General features: G+C 37.8%; 3 protein-coding genes across 4 annotated transcripts; 1 reads left to right on the top strand and 2 right to left on the bottom strand.

The window, feature by feature from the left end:
* Positions 1-1,026: 1,026 nt before the first annotated feature.
* On the bottom strand, positions 1,027-2,970 carry LOC9316797. Its single transcript, XM_021027940.1, has 6 exons — positions 2,804-2,970; positions 2,395-2,647; positions 2,131-2,334; positions 1,384-2,022; positions 1,239-1,301; positions 1,027-1,163 (listed from the first exon to the last, which is right to left on the bottom strand). Exons 1-6 carry the CDS (start codon positions 2,968-2,970, stop codon positions 1,044-1,046), a joined length of 1,446 nt encoding a protein of 481 aa, XP_020883599.1. The 3' UTR covers positions 1,027-1,043.
* Positions 2,971-5,243: 2,273 nt separating this feature from the next.
* LOC9314977 (far upstream element-binding protein 2) lies at positions 5,244-9,295 on the top strand. Its single transcript, XM_021027478.1, has 6 exons — positions 5,244-5,669; positions 5,754-6,037; positions 6,126-6,224; positions 6,296-6,367; positions 6,450-6,569; positions 8,142-9,295. The coding sequence occupies exons 1-6, from the start codon at positions 5,336-5,338 to the stop codon at positions 9,135-9,137; spliced, it is 1,905 nt and encodes a 634-aa protein (XP_020883137.1). The 5' UTR covers positions 5,244-5,335; the 3' UTR covers positions 9,138-9,295.
* A 134-nt stretch (positions 9,296-9,429) lies between these two features.
* On the bottom strand, positions 9,430-11,871 carry LOC9316796 (PITH domain-containing protein 1). Of its 2 annotated transcripts, none has more exons than XM_002878863.2 (10): positions 11,637-11,871; positions 11,324-11,404; positions 10,840-10,889; positions 10,475-10,552; positions 10,302-10,359; positions 10,171-10,220; positions 9,918-10,026; positions 9,775-9,836; positions 9,635-9,693; positions 9,430-9,601 (listed from the first exon to the last, which is right to left on the bottom strand). In XM_002878863.2, exons 1-9 carry the CDS (start codon positions 11,718-11,720, stop codon positions 9,651-9,653), a joined length of 615 nt encoding a protein of 204 aa, XP_002878909.1. In that variant the 5' UTR covers positions 11,721-11,871; the 3' UTR covers positions 9,430-9,601; positions 9,635-9,650. The 2 variants fall into 2 exon arrangements, with proteins under 2 accessions (XP_002878909.1, XP_020883138.1); XM_021027479.1 differs by having other exon boundaries at positions 9,430-9,693; positions 11,637-11,748; positions 11,782-11,798.
* Positions 11,872-14,365: the final 2,494 nt, after the last annotated feature.

The following is a 14,365-nucleotide window of genomic DNA, read 5'->3' as shown; positions in this document are numbered from 1 at the left end:
AAACCAAAAAACATCGCGAATAAGGGAAATGTCCAAAAACACACAGCGTTGATAGAGAACATAGTTGAAGATAAAAAGCAAAAAAACAGACAGAAGAGTCGTCTACTTATTCAACAACGAGCTCACCGCAGCAGTGCTCATAAAGCTCAACCGCCAAGCTTTCAGCCCGCGAACGGATAGCAGACTCGTTGACCTTGTACACCTTCTCCAACCCACCGAAGGCATGAGCCTCCATAAACAGAAGAGATAAGATCCCAGTATTGGAACGAACAGAAGCTTGGACAACAGAGGTATCGCGGTGGAATGCCAACGGCTCCAATGAAAAAGATGACATCATGTCATTGAGACCAACTTTACGCACAAAGTAGGGAAACATCTCGCAGACGAAATCGAGCTGGGGTTTCAATCGGGAGCCACGGCAAGCATCAGCATTGGGATCAAAGACTGTGAGCACATGATTACGCAAGTTGACCATGACAGCAATCCATCGATTCTTATCGATATTAAACAGGAAGTACAAGAAATCAATGTCAATGATCCACTCCCGACCATTAAGCTTAGACCTGTCAATGACCGCTGCCAGAACTTCAGGGTCAAAATCAAACAATTCTTTCCGAGAAGTCTTCTTAAACTTTGCATAGAGAACAGCAAAGGAGCCAGGGAAGTTAGACCGCATAAACTCGGCTCTAGGATCAGAGGCAGGATCAACATTGTTGAAGAGAGAGTCTCTCAGGACAAGAACACAAGAATCCATGACCTACATGTAGGGCAAATAAGTAATAAAGTATGAAAATAATAAGGGAAGGAGAAACAGACATTGGTGCAGACCTGGGGAGAGTCTGGTGGAATAATGATGGGTATGTTAAGAACATCTTTGTCTTTAAGGACTAAACCCTCGCCAACCGATAATTCCCTACACAACAAAATATATGAAATCATAACCATTAACAAATGAACATACATCCCCATATGCAGAGTTGAATGTTGAATTAGAATAATAGATACCCAAAAAAGTGAACATTTAAAACCAAGGAAAGGCATACTTACAAAGTCGGAACCATATGCGTGATTAGGAGTTTGAACTTATCAGAAGAAGGGTCAACCTCAGTAGCAGAATCGGGGAGTTGTTCAGAGAATTGCACAACAGTATCACCTCCGGATGACTACAAATATAATAGTTACAAATCTATGAAATTTGGACTAAATATAAAGAACATTATAAGGGAAAGAAAACAAACCTTCTCCCCGCTTGCAGCCGCAGAGGAGCTGCCAGTTTCACCTTGGACAGTTGGAGTAGTATCCTTGAAAAATAGAAAGGATTAAGAAAAGAATGACAAGGAAGCAATGGTGTAATTAAATAGCTTTAGGCAACATCCAGCTAACCTTTGGAGATGAGAGTTTAGCGGGTGCGTAAGGGTCAGAAAGCAGAGGATCAGGTTGAACCGGGTCCTGGTTTAGGTGGGAAACAGGACGGCCTCCTCCAGACCCAAGAGCGTCTACTACAGTGTTGACAGTGTCTTTGGCAGCTAAGTATTCAGCGACAACAGAGAAAATGTTTTGTTTGAAACTTTGCTGGAGGCGCAACTCCATCTCTTTGATATCAATACAGAGGTTTGCGTAAACAGCGGATTGAGATTCTTTCAGACCAGCCCGAATTTGGGAAGATACAGCAGCAAGCAACTTAGAATTTGGGTCGACACTATCAAACTTGGCACGCTGGGACCGCATCTTCAGTTTCTTAGATGAAGAAGCCTCACCATTTGACATCTCTTTAGGCAACAACTTGGCATTACATTTGCGTTTCCCTTTCTTGACAACACGAGAAGGAGGCTGCGCAGGAGCAGCGAGACCTCTAAAACCACCTACAAACATGTCACGCTTAAACACAACCCCTTCCTCCAACTGGTGAAGCAGGAATTCAACACTGGGATCGCCAACTTCATCCGGCCAACTGCAATCCGCAAGACCCTCATCAACAACATCACCTTCCTCATTGGCAGGAATAATTGGAAGAACTTGGACCTAAGGGAAATTAGATGAAAAACAAGGTAAGATTAGATATAAATATGACTATATGGAGGGCTATAGTATCAATTAAAGGTGTTAAGATATAAATAGATGTGAACAGACCTCCCCTTGAGCATCTAAATCCCAGACCTTATCCAGCTTCAACGAAATAACAGGAAACACTTCTTCACCACCAGACTCAGGATCCGTCGCATCGCCAACAGCATCTAGGACATCTGGAACAGCCTCGACAAAAACAAGCTGTAGAGCATGGATAAAACCTTGGATAGCGACTGTTGCCTGCGCCAATTGATTAACCGCCCTGGACTTGATGCATTACATCGTCATGTCAAAGCTGTATCGACCCCAGGGATAGTTCAAAAAAACATCAAGGCTGCGAATCATCTCAACATGTTCTTTAGGAATTTTCATGTTAAACGACCGGCGGCATAAAAGACCATCAACGAGCAGAAGACATGCGTACTTAACCCTTAACTCACTGGTCAGCGCCCGCGGCCTCCGAAGCTTCGCCTGTAACATCTCCGCGGTGACAAACTCTTCGCCTCCAAATAGCGTGAACCAGTAAGGCGTAACACCAGGCGGACACTTGACCAGAGACTGATCAATCGGCGGCAGAGGCCTACAGTTTAGACCGGTTACAATTCCGAACTCCCTCAGGGAAAACCTAAACGGTTTCCCAGCGAAAACAACCCAGATCTCGTGCCGCTTGACCACATCCAACTGCCGCGTAAGCAGAAAATGAGTCAGTTTGCCAGAAAAGACGGGTTTAGCGTACATCTCAAGCAGTTTCCCAAAAAACGGACGGATTTGGTCAAGTTCTTCAGGCTGAAGAGCCCTCAGAACAACCCGAATGGTATTAAGCTTGAAATACTGATTGACCCTATCACCAGCAGGTTCTTCCAAATCAGCGAATATACGAGATGGTAGGCCACGGTTTTCCATATCTAACAAGCAAAAAAGATAGGGTTAGATATATGTTTGAAAATGGAAACAAATCTATATCAAAAAGATCCAGCCGTAAGTTGTTTTGTAGAGTGCGAATTGAAAAAAGGATGTCTAATAATAAATGTAGATCTGGAAGAGAAACCCAAAACCAAAACCAAAACCCAAAGAGATATGCATGCGAGAACGGAAAATTTAGTGACAATAATTAACAAGAGAAAACCGAAAGAAAGAGGGCGAGTCGAAAACAAAAAATTTAGAAACAATTTCGGTAAAGAAAAGCAATTCTGATCTACCACCGACCGGACGAGACTGAGGACGGATGCGAGGACTTCCGATTAAAGCAAAGAATCCGACTAAAACTATTTCAACTGATGTGCGAAATTGAGAGCTACAGAGGATTTAGAAAAAGAAGAGTGGAGAATAAAGAAGAAGGTTTATCGGTGCAATGAATAGTATTGCCCAGACAGATGACAGTAGAAATAGGGTTAGGGTGCGAGAAGGTGGGATATCGAAGGGTTGGACAGATGGACACCCAAACGTCCCGTCTCAAAAATAATAAAGTAACAAAAACATAATGCAATGTTTGAAAATAACACGCTATTCGACTGGGAATTTACGCAGCATTAATTCGTCTGACATAAATGAAGACTCATTTCCGAAGGCGCGTGGGGGTAAAGTCGGAGAGTTTGGTGGCAAAATATATATGTTGTTTGGGCCTTTAAACGATTAGCGAGAAATTTAATTTGGGCTTAGAATTCTATTTTACACCTAAGTAAAAAACAAATGATTATTCATATTGGGAAATTAAGGTGAGAGAATGATTAGTGTTTGAGAATTAACTTGAATATATATAAGATTTGATAATAAAATAAATTTTTATGTTATTTATGTGACATTTTTTTAGTCATCTGCAGTAAAAAATGCTTATATGAAGAAATTTTTTAAATTTTAATAATTTCGAATAGTCCAGAACGGTATAAAAGAATTTTTGTAATTAGTTTTAAACAATAGCAAATGTGACGTTTGAATAGTAGACTTAAAATAAAAGGTTGAAAGAGTTGAATGACCATTCATCTTATTTTTATTATTTGAGATGAATAAGTTGGAAAATTGATTCAACCCATTCAACCCCAAAAGTTAGAAAAATGAATAGATTATGATGGAAAATTGTTTAACCCTTTCAACTACTATTTCGCAGAGGAATGAGTTGAATGATGTTCAACTTTTTTTGTTCAACTCAAAATTTTCTAACCATTCATCTATATGTCATCCATTTGCAGCTGTAGTATTTGTGTAAACTTATAGGAGAACCGATCAAGTTCTAAACCTAAATTGTGTAAAGAAAAAAAGTTAAAAGTTAATAAAACTAAAAAGAAAAAGCGGTAAAAAAGAAAAAATTAAATAAGGGAAAAATCTATACTAGTATAATCGCAACACTTTTTGTGACGGGTGGGTAAAAAAGCTTTCGGGTATATCGGATATCCGATCCATTTTAAAAATTCCTTCACAAAAAATTTGTTGGGTCGGGTTATATTTAACCCAACTCATACACCGGATATTCCATATTTAATAATTTAGATTTTTAGAAGATTTGATTAAGATTTATAATTATGATTCTCCTATCATCTTTGTTTGATTTGTTTTTAACTGTTTTGAATCATCATATAATACATAAAGTAAAAAAAAAATCAATTTTTTTCTGCATATACTGTGATTCAAAATTTTAAAAACGGACATATATTATCCAATTGACGAAAATGTGTGTTCAACGTTCTACATCGATTAAAATATTTAGACAATGATTCAGAATCATATCATAAATAAGAACATTAATAAAATAAATGAGTTTTTTGGCGGGACGGGTTTGGCGGGACGGGTTTTTGAATCAACAATAATAAAAAGATTAAAATATCATTAATCCGCCGCTTCAATACGGATTTAATCCTTATTTTTTTTAATACAAATCACAGGACGGGTTAAGAAATTACGGAACGGGTTATATTTCGGAAATGATTTATATGGCGGACGAATTTGAATCAATATTTATATACCGCTTTAATACGGGTTAAATCCTCAGTTTATTAATAATTATCTCGTGGACTCGTGGTATATCGTTACTTAATAACAATTGTAAACTATAATATAAATAAATATGTTATAAGGAAATACAATTTACAAAATATTTTTATACTAACTTTAAAATTAAATACACCGTAGGTTTAAAATCTAGTATCTGTATATAATAACAGCAAGGTTTTGGTCCGCATATATAAATAATCTTTATACCTCTCAGTCTTATTTGCTTCTTCCTTATCTCCGCCTCTTTCTAGGGTTTCTCTCAAATCCACAAAGCTCTTCGACCATGGCGGACGAATCTCAATACTCATCTGACACTTACTCCAACAAACGCAAATACGAAGAACAAACCGCTCCTCCTCCATCAACTCGCAGACCCACCGGTTTCTCTTCAGGTCCGATCCCATCTGCTTCACCTGATCTCACCGCATCCGCCGTTCCTCCACCGTCTTCTTACAACAGCGTTCCTCCTCCGATGGATGAAATCCAGATTGCTAAACAAAAAGCACAAGAAATCGCTGCTCGTCTTCTTAATAGTGCTGATGCTAAACGTCCTCGTGTTGAGAATGGTGCTTCTTATGATTATGGTGATAATAAAGGATTTAGCTCATATCCTTCTGGTTCGTTCTCGAAATCTCTTAAACTTGTTGTGTTTATGGAATTTAGGGTTTGGAATTAAACTTGTGATTTGATCTTTGATTTAGAGGGTAAGCAGATGTCAGGGACGCCTCCGTCTTCGATACCGGTTTCGTATGGTAGCTTTCAAGGAACTACTAAGAAGATTGATATTCCGAATATGAGAGTTGGTGTTATCATTGGTAAAGGTGGAGAGACTATTAAGTATCTTCAACTTCAGTCTGGAGCTAAGATTCAGGTTACTAGAGATATGGATGCAGACCCTAATGCTACTACGAGGACTGTTGACCTAACTGGCACGCCTGACCAGATTTCCAAAGCTGAGCAGTTGATCACTGACGTCCTTCAAGAGGTAGTACTTACTCTTTTGGTGCTAATCATAGTGTTTTTTAGGTGATAAAACTAGATTACTAATGCTGTATCTAATTATTTTGGTTCAGGCTGAGGCAGGTAATACAGCTGGTTCTGGTGGAGGTGGTCGTAGGATGGGTGGACAAGCAGGAGCTGATCAGTTTGTTATGAAAATTCCAAATAATAAGGTACTTAATGCTCTGGAGATTGACCAATTTCTGTAACATGTATCTTGTATGTAATACATAAACTGTTCTAGGTTGGTCTGATTATTGGTAAAGGAGGTGAGACAATCAAATCTATGCAAGCTAAGACTGGAGCTCGAATTCAGGTTTGTATTTTTGTCAATTGTTCAGCTTCTGTTTGTCTCCAGCTAGTGAAATCTTATTCATCCCGTGGTTATTTGTCTGCAGGTTATTCCTTTGCATTTGCCCCCTGGAGACCCAACGCCAGAACGAACTTTGCAGATTGATGGGATAACCGAGCAGATTGAACATGCTAAACAATTAGTTAATGAAATCATCAGTGGCGAGGTATGTTTGATTGTTGTGTTTGTTTATGGATTGTGGCAGGCTTCTGCAGTGTCTATTTTTCTACCTGAAATTGATATTGTGTTGTGATTACATTATTTAGTTGTCATTAGCTTTAGGTTTATCTAGTGTTTCCCTTAAAATGTAGACGACATACTGTATTATTCAGATCATAGGTGATGTAGGTTATACTAGTTTCACTTAGTCAATGTATCAGCTGCTAAACTTATACTCTGCGTATGCCTTCGTTTCCTTTGGTATTTGCTCCACGATAACTGCATCTACAATGGAATGCATTGTTCTTCTCTCCGCTTATTTGCAGGGGAAGGTTTTTTATTTTATGTTAAACCATGTGAAGATATTTTTGTGATTTTCTTAACATAGAAATATATTCTATCTTGATATACCTTACATTGTTATTGAAGTTGTAAGATTATATGTTGCTTCTTCTTCTTCTGCTCATACTCATTTTTTGCCGCTACCTTCCTACACGAGTTTCACGCTTCTGTTACTATCTTATTGTGACAGTTTTTTATCGGCCTTTGCTTATATCTACTTTTCATCCACTTGATAATCCAATTTACAATGTGCTTAGCATGATTCTTCATGACTTGTATTGCTACCAAGAAATATTCTTAGCATATTCACTTTTTAAATGGTATTGTCATAGTAGAAATCTTGTTGTCTATTTTTATGGAGTATATGCAGACATTTTCATCGCTTCTGGTCACAGCCAAGGTGGCCAATCCTACATTGGTTTGGGTAGCCTTTGTGTGGTTTCTGACTAGTTTCAGTCCAACCTGCTGTGATAGTATTTCTAACCTGTTCTATACAATAAATGCAATACTGTTTTTGTTATATTGTGTTCCATTATTTTTTATGGTCCAAAATCACTTCCATTCGGCTATCACTTCTAGATTCAATCATCAAGGTAACACCGAAGGTGGGCGACTGACATTTGAAGACCTATTAGCCATTTAGTTGTGTCAATATTTTGCTAACCAAGTAACTGTTTTTATTCTGCCTTGTTTGCTTTCCCCATTTTATCCTAAATTCGTTTCTCTTTGAACCCTTCAGCCATTATTTACTCTAGAGAGTTTATACCCCAGCTTGTGTCTGCTAATAGACTTTCATGAGTATTGATATTGTTGAAACAGCACTCTTTAGTTGGTATTAGGTTATTTTGCTTCATAAACTTTGCCTTTGAGAAATTAGGTTTCATGTGTATATATATGTTGCTTTTTCTGCAAAAGCTTCTATAGTATCCGTGTTTTTTCTTGCACCCATTTATCTCGAATAGGGAAAGGGATGGGCTTCTGCAGGAGTAACCCAATAATTTCACCAATCAGTACGGTATGTAGGCATCACCATTACCCTTATAGAATATGATATGATCTTGGTTGATCCTATTTGGACTGATTTTGGTAAATGACGTGTATGCCTCTCAATCTAGTCTTTGTTTTCCGCTTTATATGTCTCTGCCTCTGTGTTCGTGTGTTCTTATGCTGTGTCCTTGTTTTATTTCCCTGTAAAAAAGTTACCTAAGCCTTTTATTTTAACGATTTGTTTTAGCAGAACCGTATGAGAAACTCAGCAATGGGCGGAGGGTATCCACAACAAGGTGGTTATCAAGCCCGCCCACCATCAAGCTGGGCACCACCTGGTGCTCCGCCAGCACAACCTGGTTATGGTGGTTACATGCAACCAGGAGCATATCCAGGTCCACCTCAGTATGGTCAATCACCTTACGGGAGTTACCCTCAGCAAACTTCAGGTGGTTACTCCTCCACCTGGGATCAATCCTCTGTGCCACCATCCCAGCAGAGTGCGCACGGTGAGTATGATTATTATGGTCAACAACAGTCACAGCAACCAAGCAGTGGTGGTAGCTCAGCCCCACCAACAGATACCACAGGGTACAATTACTACCAGCATGCTTCTGGTTATGGCCAAGCTGGTCAGGGATACCAGCAAGATGGGTATGGAGCTTACAATGCCTCTCAGCAATCAGGATATGGTCAAGCTGCTGGGTATGATCAACAGGGTGGTTACGGCAGCACCACTAATCCAAGTCAAGAGGAAGATACATCTCAAGCCGCTCCGCCATCGTCAGCTCAGTCTGGACAGGCTGGGTATGGTACAACTGGTCAACAGCCGCCTGCTCAAGGTAGTACTTCTCAGGCAGGGTATGGAGCTGCTCCAACTTCTCAGGCTGGTTACAGCAGCCAGCCACCAGCAGCTTACAGTTCTGGGTATGGAGCACCACCGCCGTCTTCAAAGCCACCGGCTTATGGACAGAGCCAGCAGTCTCCAGGTGCTCCCGGGAGCTATGGTAGTCAGTCTGGGTATGCACAACCTGCAGCGTCAGGGTATGGACAACCTCCAGCGTATGGGTATGGTCAAGCACCACAGGCATATGGGTCTTATGGAGGATACACACAACCTGCTGCTGGTGGAGGTTACTCTTCTGACGGGTCTGCTGGAGCTGCCACCGGTGGTGGTGGCGGTACACCGGCTTCACAGAGTGCTGCTCCACCTGCCGGACCACCCAAAGCATCCCCAAAAAGTTGATATGTTTATGGATAAATTTCAGCTGTTATATACAATACAGGCTTCCATGCTCTTTATCTTTTTCTTGAGGATTTCTTAATGTTTGTCTTTCACATTTTAGTTCTTTTAACGTTTTCTCTTTATATTAAAGATAATGGTTAATATTTATGTGTGGGTTACCGTGTCTTCTTCGTACATTGATTTCAAAATTTACCCAAAATTAAAAATTGGCTTTCCAACTGAAATTTATAGATGTGCCACAAGACAACCAAAAGAAAGGACTTCTCACTATGGAAAATTTGGAAGAATGTAGTAGATAAAACTTATAAGATGGATTAGGCTTAAACCAAATTTCATCATAATAAAAGTTCTGAAAGATCTCATGTGGGTTTAAGCATAGAGATGTTTCCACAAACAAGTCTCTCACTTTATTTCATACATATGTTTGTCAATATAGGTCTAAGCTTGTTAAGGAGAAAACATGAGTATGTGAGAAGGCTAAGGAGTGAAGTTAGGAGCAGATATTGTCTTCCTTCACTCAACTTGTGAAAACCCTCCACCAGTCTCAGCTTTTGTCCTACCAAACAAACAGAGTTTGTAACTGAAGGAATCTTCACATACGGAAGAAAAGAGTGATTTGGTTGAGATTCAGACTTACTTGTGATCTGAAGGATTTGGTCTAATCTCATATACGATTGTCGCAACAACATCCCTTTTCAACTGTTAAGACCGCCAAGGTTAAGAATTAACAAAGTACCATACCATATGATATATAGTTGCAGCATTTGTATGCAAACATACCTGGGTTGCTTCACCTTTGAACCCGATATAGCGTATTTGAGTTGTGTCACCTCCAAAGCTCTCAGGGAAATGCAATGTAATGTTTCCAACACTCTGGAATTTTGAATACCTAATCACATTCCGCACTCTCAATGTATCAGATATCTAACTTTTGATAGAAAATGCGCGATTCAAACAGACTTTTTAAGATTCATTACATAAAGTCTGCAGAGTCTATTACAATCCAGTAAACGTTATATGTGTAGCGAAATACCTGGTCTGGTATTCTAAGACTCCTTGCAAATTTTCAGCTAACTCCCATTCCTTCAAAGAAGTCACAAATATTTCTGAATTAGTTCATTTGTCTTTGGCATTTCAGTATGCAAAATACTCACAAGGGAATACCTGAACAGCTTGCATACTCTCAGCATCTGAGAAGTCAATACCTTCGCGATTGATAAACCTAGTTTTGAGACAACAATCAACTTTCTGTCTTTATTTCTTCCCCTAATGAAGGAACCATATGCAGAATTCACACATGCATACAGGAAAATTTTCGTAAGCTAGTTTAGACATACACTCTCAACTTAGAAGGACTTGTTCCTTCAGGGCCACCAACAATTGATATGCTCTTGATCTTGACGTCTGATGTGAATCTACAATAATGGACAGACATAAATGAGCAGCCATCCAAAAAGTATTAAACAATTTCATAGTAAGAAAAAATGGAATGTAACTAGTCCTCTCAAGCTTCTTTCAAGTCAATGATCTATCTCTATAAACTATATTGCTATATGCAAACCAATAATATTAGAAGAAATTTGAAGTCACAGGTCGGTAAATGATTTTACAAACGCCAAACGGTGTATTCAGCCAGAAATAGAAGGTCGTGTGAAAAAACAAAATGCCAGTTTCAAAGATGAACAACAAATAACTGACATACGGTACAAAAACAAGCAATTCAGGGTCTCCCTCATTGCTCTCCAAATGCTCCTGTACGCAAGAAAAAACAAAACACAAAAACCATTTCCTTTAGACATTATCATGCACAAAAACTCATTGCTATCAATAATTTCACTGCATATAAATCATAGTAATTGAGGAAGGATCATTCATCAGCCAAGCCTAAAATTGGTTGATGACTTATAAATAAACTAGGCTCTCTAATCCTAAAAGCTAATGACTTTTTTTTATGTGAGCTTCAGGAAGGCCCTGGTAGGGACTTAGTTCTTAAGCCATCATATAAGGGTTGCCTAGTGATTGACGTCGCAAGAACGGTAGTGGCGTATTAGCTTGTGGTGCCTTACTAGCCTACAAGCCAGATTTTGGTATAATCATGTCCTCTTCAACAATCTTTAAGGTTATCATCTCCATAAAACTAACAAGAAGCAAAAAAAAAAAAAAGTTATGGTGAGAATTTAAAGTACCCCAGAAGATTGTAATCTCTCTTCCCATGCTTTGAAGACTGATTTTGCACTTCCGGAAACAGATTCATTCAGAGCAGAAACCTGAGACCAAGTTATAAAATTTAGCACACTGATTCACACAGTAACCTAAATTCTTATAGATTAGGATCATACAATTTCTGAGGAATTTTCTATCCACGAATATCAATTAGAATCTAGATTTTTTGGATTCACTAACCTAATTACAAATTTTAGGTGATATTTGAAGATTTTAGTCGTTATTTGAGCAATAAAAGCGAAGAGGTAAGTGATTGTAGAAAAGAGAGAGAGAGACCTTGGAGAGATCAATGTGTTTGTAGAGAGACCAATCGGAAGAACACTCATGATCTTCGCAGTTGTGATCATGCGTACACGACATTTTACCAAATCGGATTTCTCTCGCGTCGGCTAAACACTAAAATCTGGATTTTTTGGCCACGAAATTTCGAGAAACAAAAAGAGCAGAAGAAAGTGGGCCGTCAAAAAGATTCCGACTATAAACGACGCCGTATTAGTTTGTAAAACGAAGCGTTTTGATTTGAAACAATGCCTAGAATGCCACTATATGGAAACAAAAAGGCTAGAAAGCCACCCAATTTTTTAGAATAATAAAAATAAAAGAATTTAAATCAAATAAAGACAAAAGGACCAAAAACCCTTACCCTAATTTGATAATTACGTATCCCCGCCACTCACTCCTCTTCTTCTTTCACGCTTCTTCTTTTTTCACTCCTCTTCTTCTTTCACGCTTCTTCTTCTTCTTCTTCTTTCATTTTTTCTAGATTTTTTTTTTGGATCTTTCACTTTATATCTCTTCTTCTCCATCATCATCATCATCAATGAAACTTTAGATCTATCTTCTCCATAGATCTCTCTTTGCGTTTCTTCATAGATTGAATCTTTCTTCATGTTTCTTCTCCATGGATTTCTTAGATTCACTAATCATGGATCTCTCTTCATGTTTCTTCTCCATGGATATCTCCCCGTGCTTTCGTCCTTTGAAGTGCGCAATCGTTTGGTGAGAAAAACGGTTCACAAACTTCGACAAAGAAGGTTGACGGCGGATAATCGGCGACGACGACGATGAAGAAAGCAAGAAGAGGCGAATTAGTAAGTGTGACGGCGCTAGGGTTTAGAATTACAATTGCTTCGTTTCAGTTGTACCTACTTATTTGTACCAGTTGTACCTAACTATTTGTACCATTGTACCTAACTATTTGTACCAGTTGTACCTATTTATATGTCAGTTATACCAATTGTATCAATTGTACTATTATCTTTTAGTAATACCATTTGTACCAGTTGTCCAATTATCTCACAGTTATACTATTTGTATCAGTTTTCATATTATCTCTTAATTGTACCAGTTGTACTATTATCTCTTAGTTGTACCAATCGTCTCTTATTTCATTAAGGGTAATTTGGGAATATCACATTTACAGTGGCATTCAGATCACAAAATGGCATGCCGGATTCATTTTCTCCAATTAGTGGCAAACCAGCCTCGGACTCTAGGCGGGAAGAAATCGGATTAAACGCAAAGTATTAACTTATTTCTTTAAGAGATTAGTCATTAATCGAGGCGGATAGGGTGGGTCTAGCGATTAAGCATGAGATAATCGAAGGTAGGGGGACTTTTAGAACAAAGGGTTCAGATTAATCATTTTTCAAATGGAATATTGATTTTGATTAGTACATTAACTTAGAAAAATCATTCTTCACATATCTTAAATTTAACATACATCGTTATAACATCTTTTGAACTTTGTTGGATATAGGTTGCGCTCTCTATTTAAACATGACGCAAATTGGAGATTAACCTAATTGGTCTCATCTACAAAACGAAGGAGCTCGGCCCATCTCACTACTAATTCGGACCATCGCTCAGTTCAACCCTATAACTTGTCGTGGACTTGGTAGAGGCAAAAGAGGGAAAAGGAGACCCTAAATCGTCAGACTTCTCTTATAAATAGGGGAAGACAACACAAAGAAAGGATCCTGCAATCCACTTGTGTAGCGAATCACTTTAAAATTTGATTTCGCCAAAACCTAAATTCCCAATACAAGACATAACTCAAAAAAATTCTTTACAGCTCTTCACTATATTCAATTTACCACATACAAAAATCGTGTCTACAAGACTCATTCCGGCAAAAGAAAATGTTAAATTCAAAACAAATTTAACATTGAAATGATAATGTACTTGACAAGCAGGTACATTACCAGTCTCTATTGTGGAAATCAAAATTTAGAGTTTATAAGTTTCGAAACTAACTCACTTTCCAGCTAATAAAACAAAGATACACATAATTATAACGATTCAGGGAAAAGGATCATTGAGTGAACGAATTAAGTCTGATTGCTTTACAGTGACATTTACGTTACACTACACAAAAAAAAAGCAAAACATATGCATGATTAATGCCCAAAAGCCCAAACTAATGCCTTTTTACTTTACCTTTTTCAGTTTTCACAATGAAACCAAACAACATTCATTTTTCTTCTTTAAAAGATGAAGGATCTTATGTTTGCCCAACCGTGAATTGCGTAGCAATCAATCATAATTCATAGTTTAAAGATTAAGTGAATTTGCCAGATGTTAAGGACGAAAATTTATTTAGGTAAATGACAACTAGTGTTTAAGTTTTTTATTTTATTATAATCAAGCAAAAAGATAATGATATAAAAATATAACGTGTTATTTTTTCAAAAATATTTTTGTTTAAATTAAGATAATTTCATTCAAGTTGAGCACATCGAAACACTTTTTTCATATATTCGATGTTATTTAATCAATTTCCGATTTGAAAGTCATAAAATCCTCATATCCCCTCTTTTATCCTTTTATGTTTTATCCACGTGTTTGTCTTTTTTTCCGGAAAATTTATCCAATAATTATACTCACATAACACAAAAATTTACCAAAAAAAAAAAATTATATCATAAACTATTGAAACTTTTTAAGACAAAAATATACATATCATAAGTTTTTGAAAAAACCTTTTTTTTTTCTTTTTGCATTGA

Source organism: Arabidopsis lyrata, assembly GCF_000004255.2.
Source record: "Arabidopsis lyrata subsp. lyrata unplaced genomic scaffold ARALYscaffold_4, whole genome shotgun sequence".
Taxonomy (NCBI): domain Eukaryota; kingdom Viridiplantae; phylum Streptophyta; class Magnoliopsida; order Brassicales; family Brassicaceae; genus Arabidopsis; species Arabidopsis lyrata.
The sequence above is the reverse complement of the archived record's forward strand: the minus strand, read 5'-3'. Positions and strand labels throughout refer to the sequence as shown.

Excerpts from the sequence above, each read along its gene's own strand:
- LOC9316797 (XM_021027940.1), bottom strand. The coding sequence starts at position 2,970 with ATGGAAAACCGTGGCCTACCATCTCGTATATTCGCTGATTTGGAAGAA. Across the intron at positions 2,648-2,803 it reads TTTGGGAAACTGCTTGAGAT|GCCTCTGCCGCCGATTGATC; the intron begins GTACGCTAAACC and ends TCTAAACTGTAG. Across the intron at positions 2,023-2,130 it reads ATTTAGATGCTCAAGGGGAG|GTCCAAGTTCTTCCAATTAT; the intron begins GTCTGTTCACAT and ends AATTTCCCTTAG.
- LOC9314977 (XM_021027478.1), top strand. The coding sequence starts at position 5,336 with ATGGCGGACGAATCTCAATACTCATCTGACACTTACTCCAACAAACGC. Across the intron at positions 5,670-5,753 it reads ATTTAGCTCATATCCTTCTG|AGGGTAAGCAGATGTCAGGG; the intron begins GTTCGTTCTCGA and ends TCTTTGATTTAG. Across the intron at positions 6,368-6,449 it reads AGACTGGAGCTCGAATTCAG|GTTATTCCTTTGCATTTGCC; the intron begins GTTTGTATTTTT and ends ATTTGTCTGCAG.
- LOC9316796 (XM_002878863.2), bottom strand. The coding sequence starts at position 11,720 with ATGTCGTGTACGCATGATCACAACTGCGAAGATCATGAGTGTTCTTCC. Across the intron at positions 10,553-10,839 it reads GAATTGCTTGTTTTTGTACC|ATTCACATCAGACGTCAAGA; the intron begins GTATGTCAGTTA and ends CCATTATTGTAG. Across the intron at positions 9,837-9,917 it reads TCAAAGGTGAAGCAACCCAG|TTGAAAAGGGATGTTGTTGC; the intron begins GTATGTTTGCAT and ends CGGTCTTAACAG.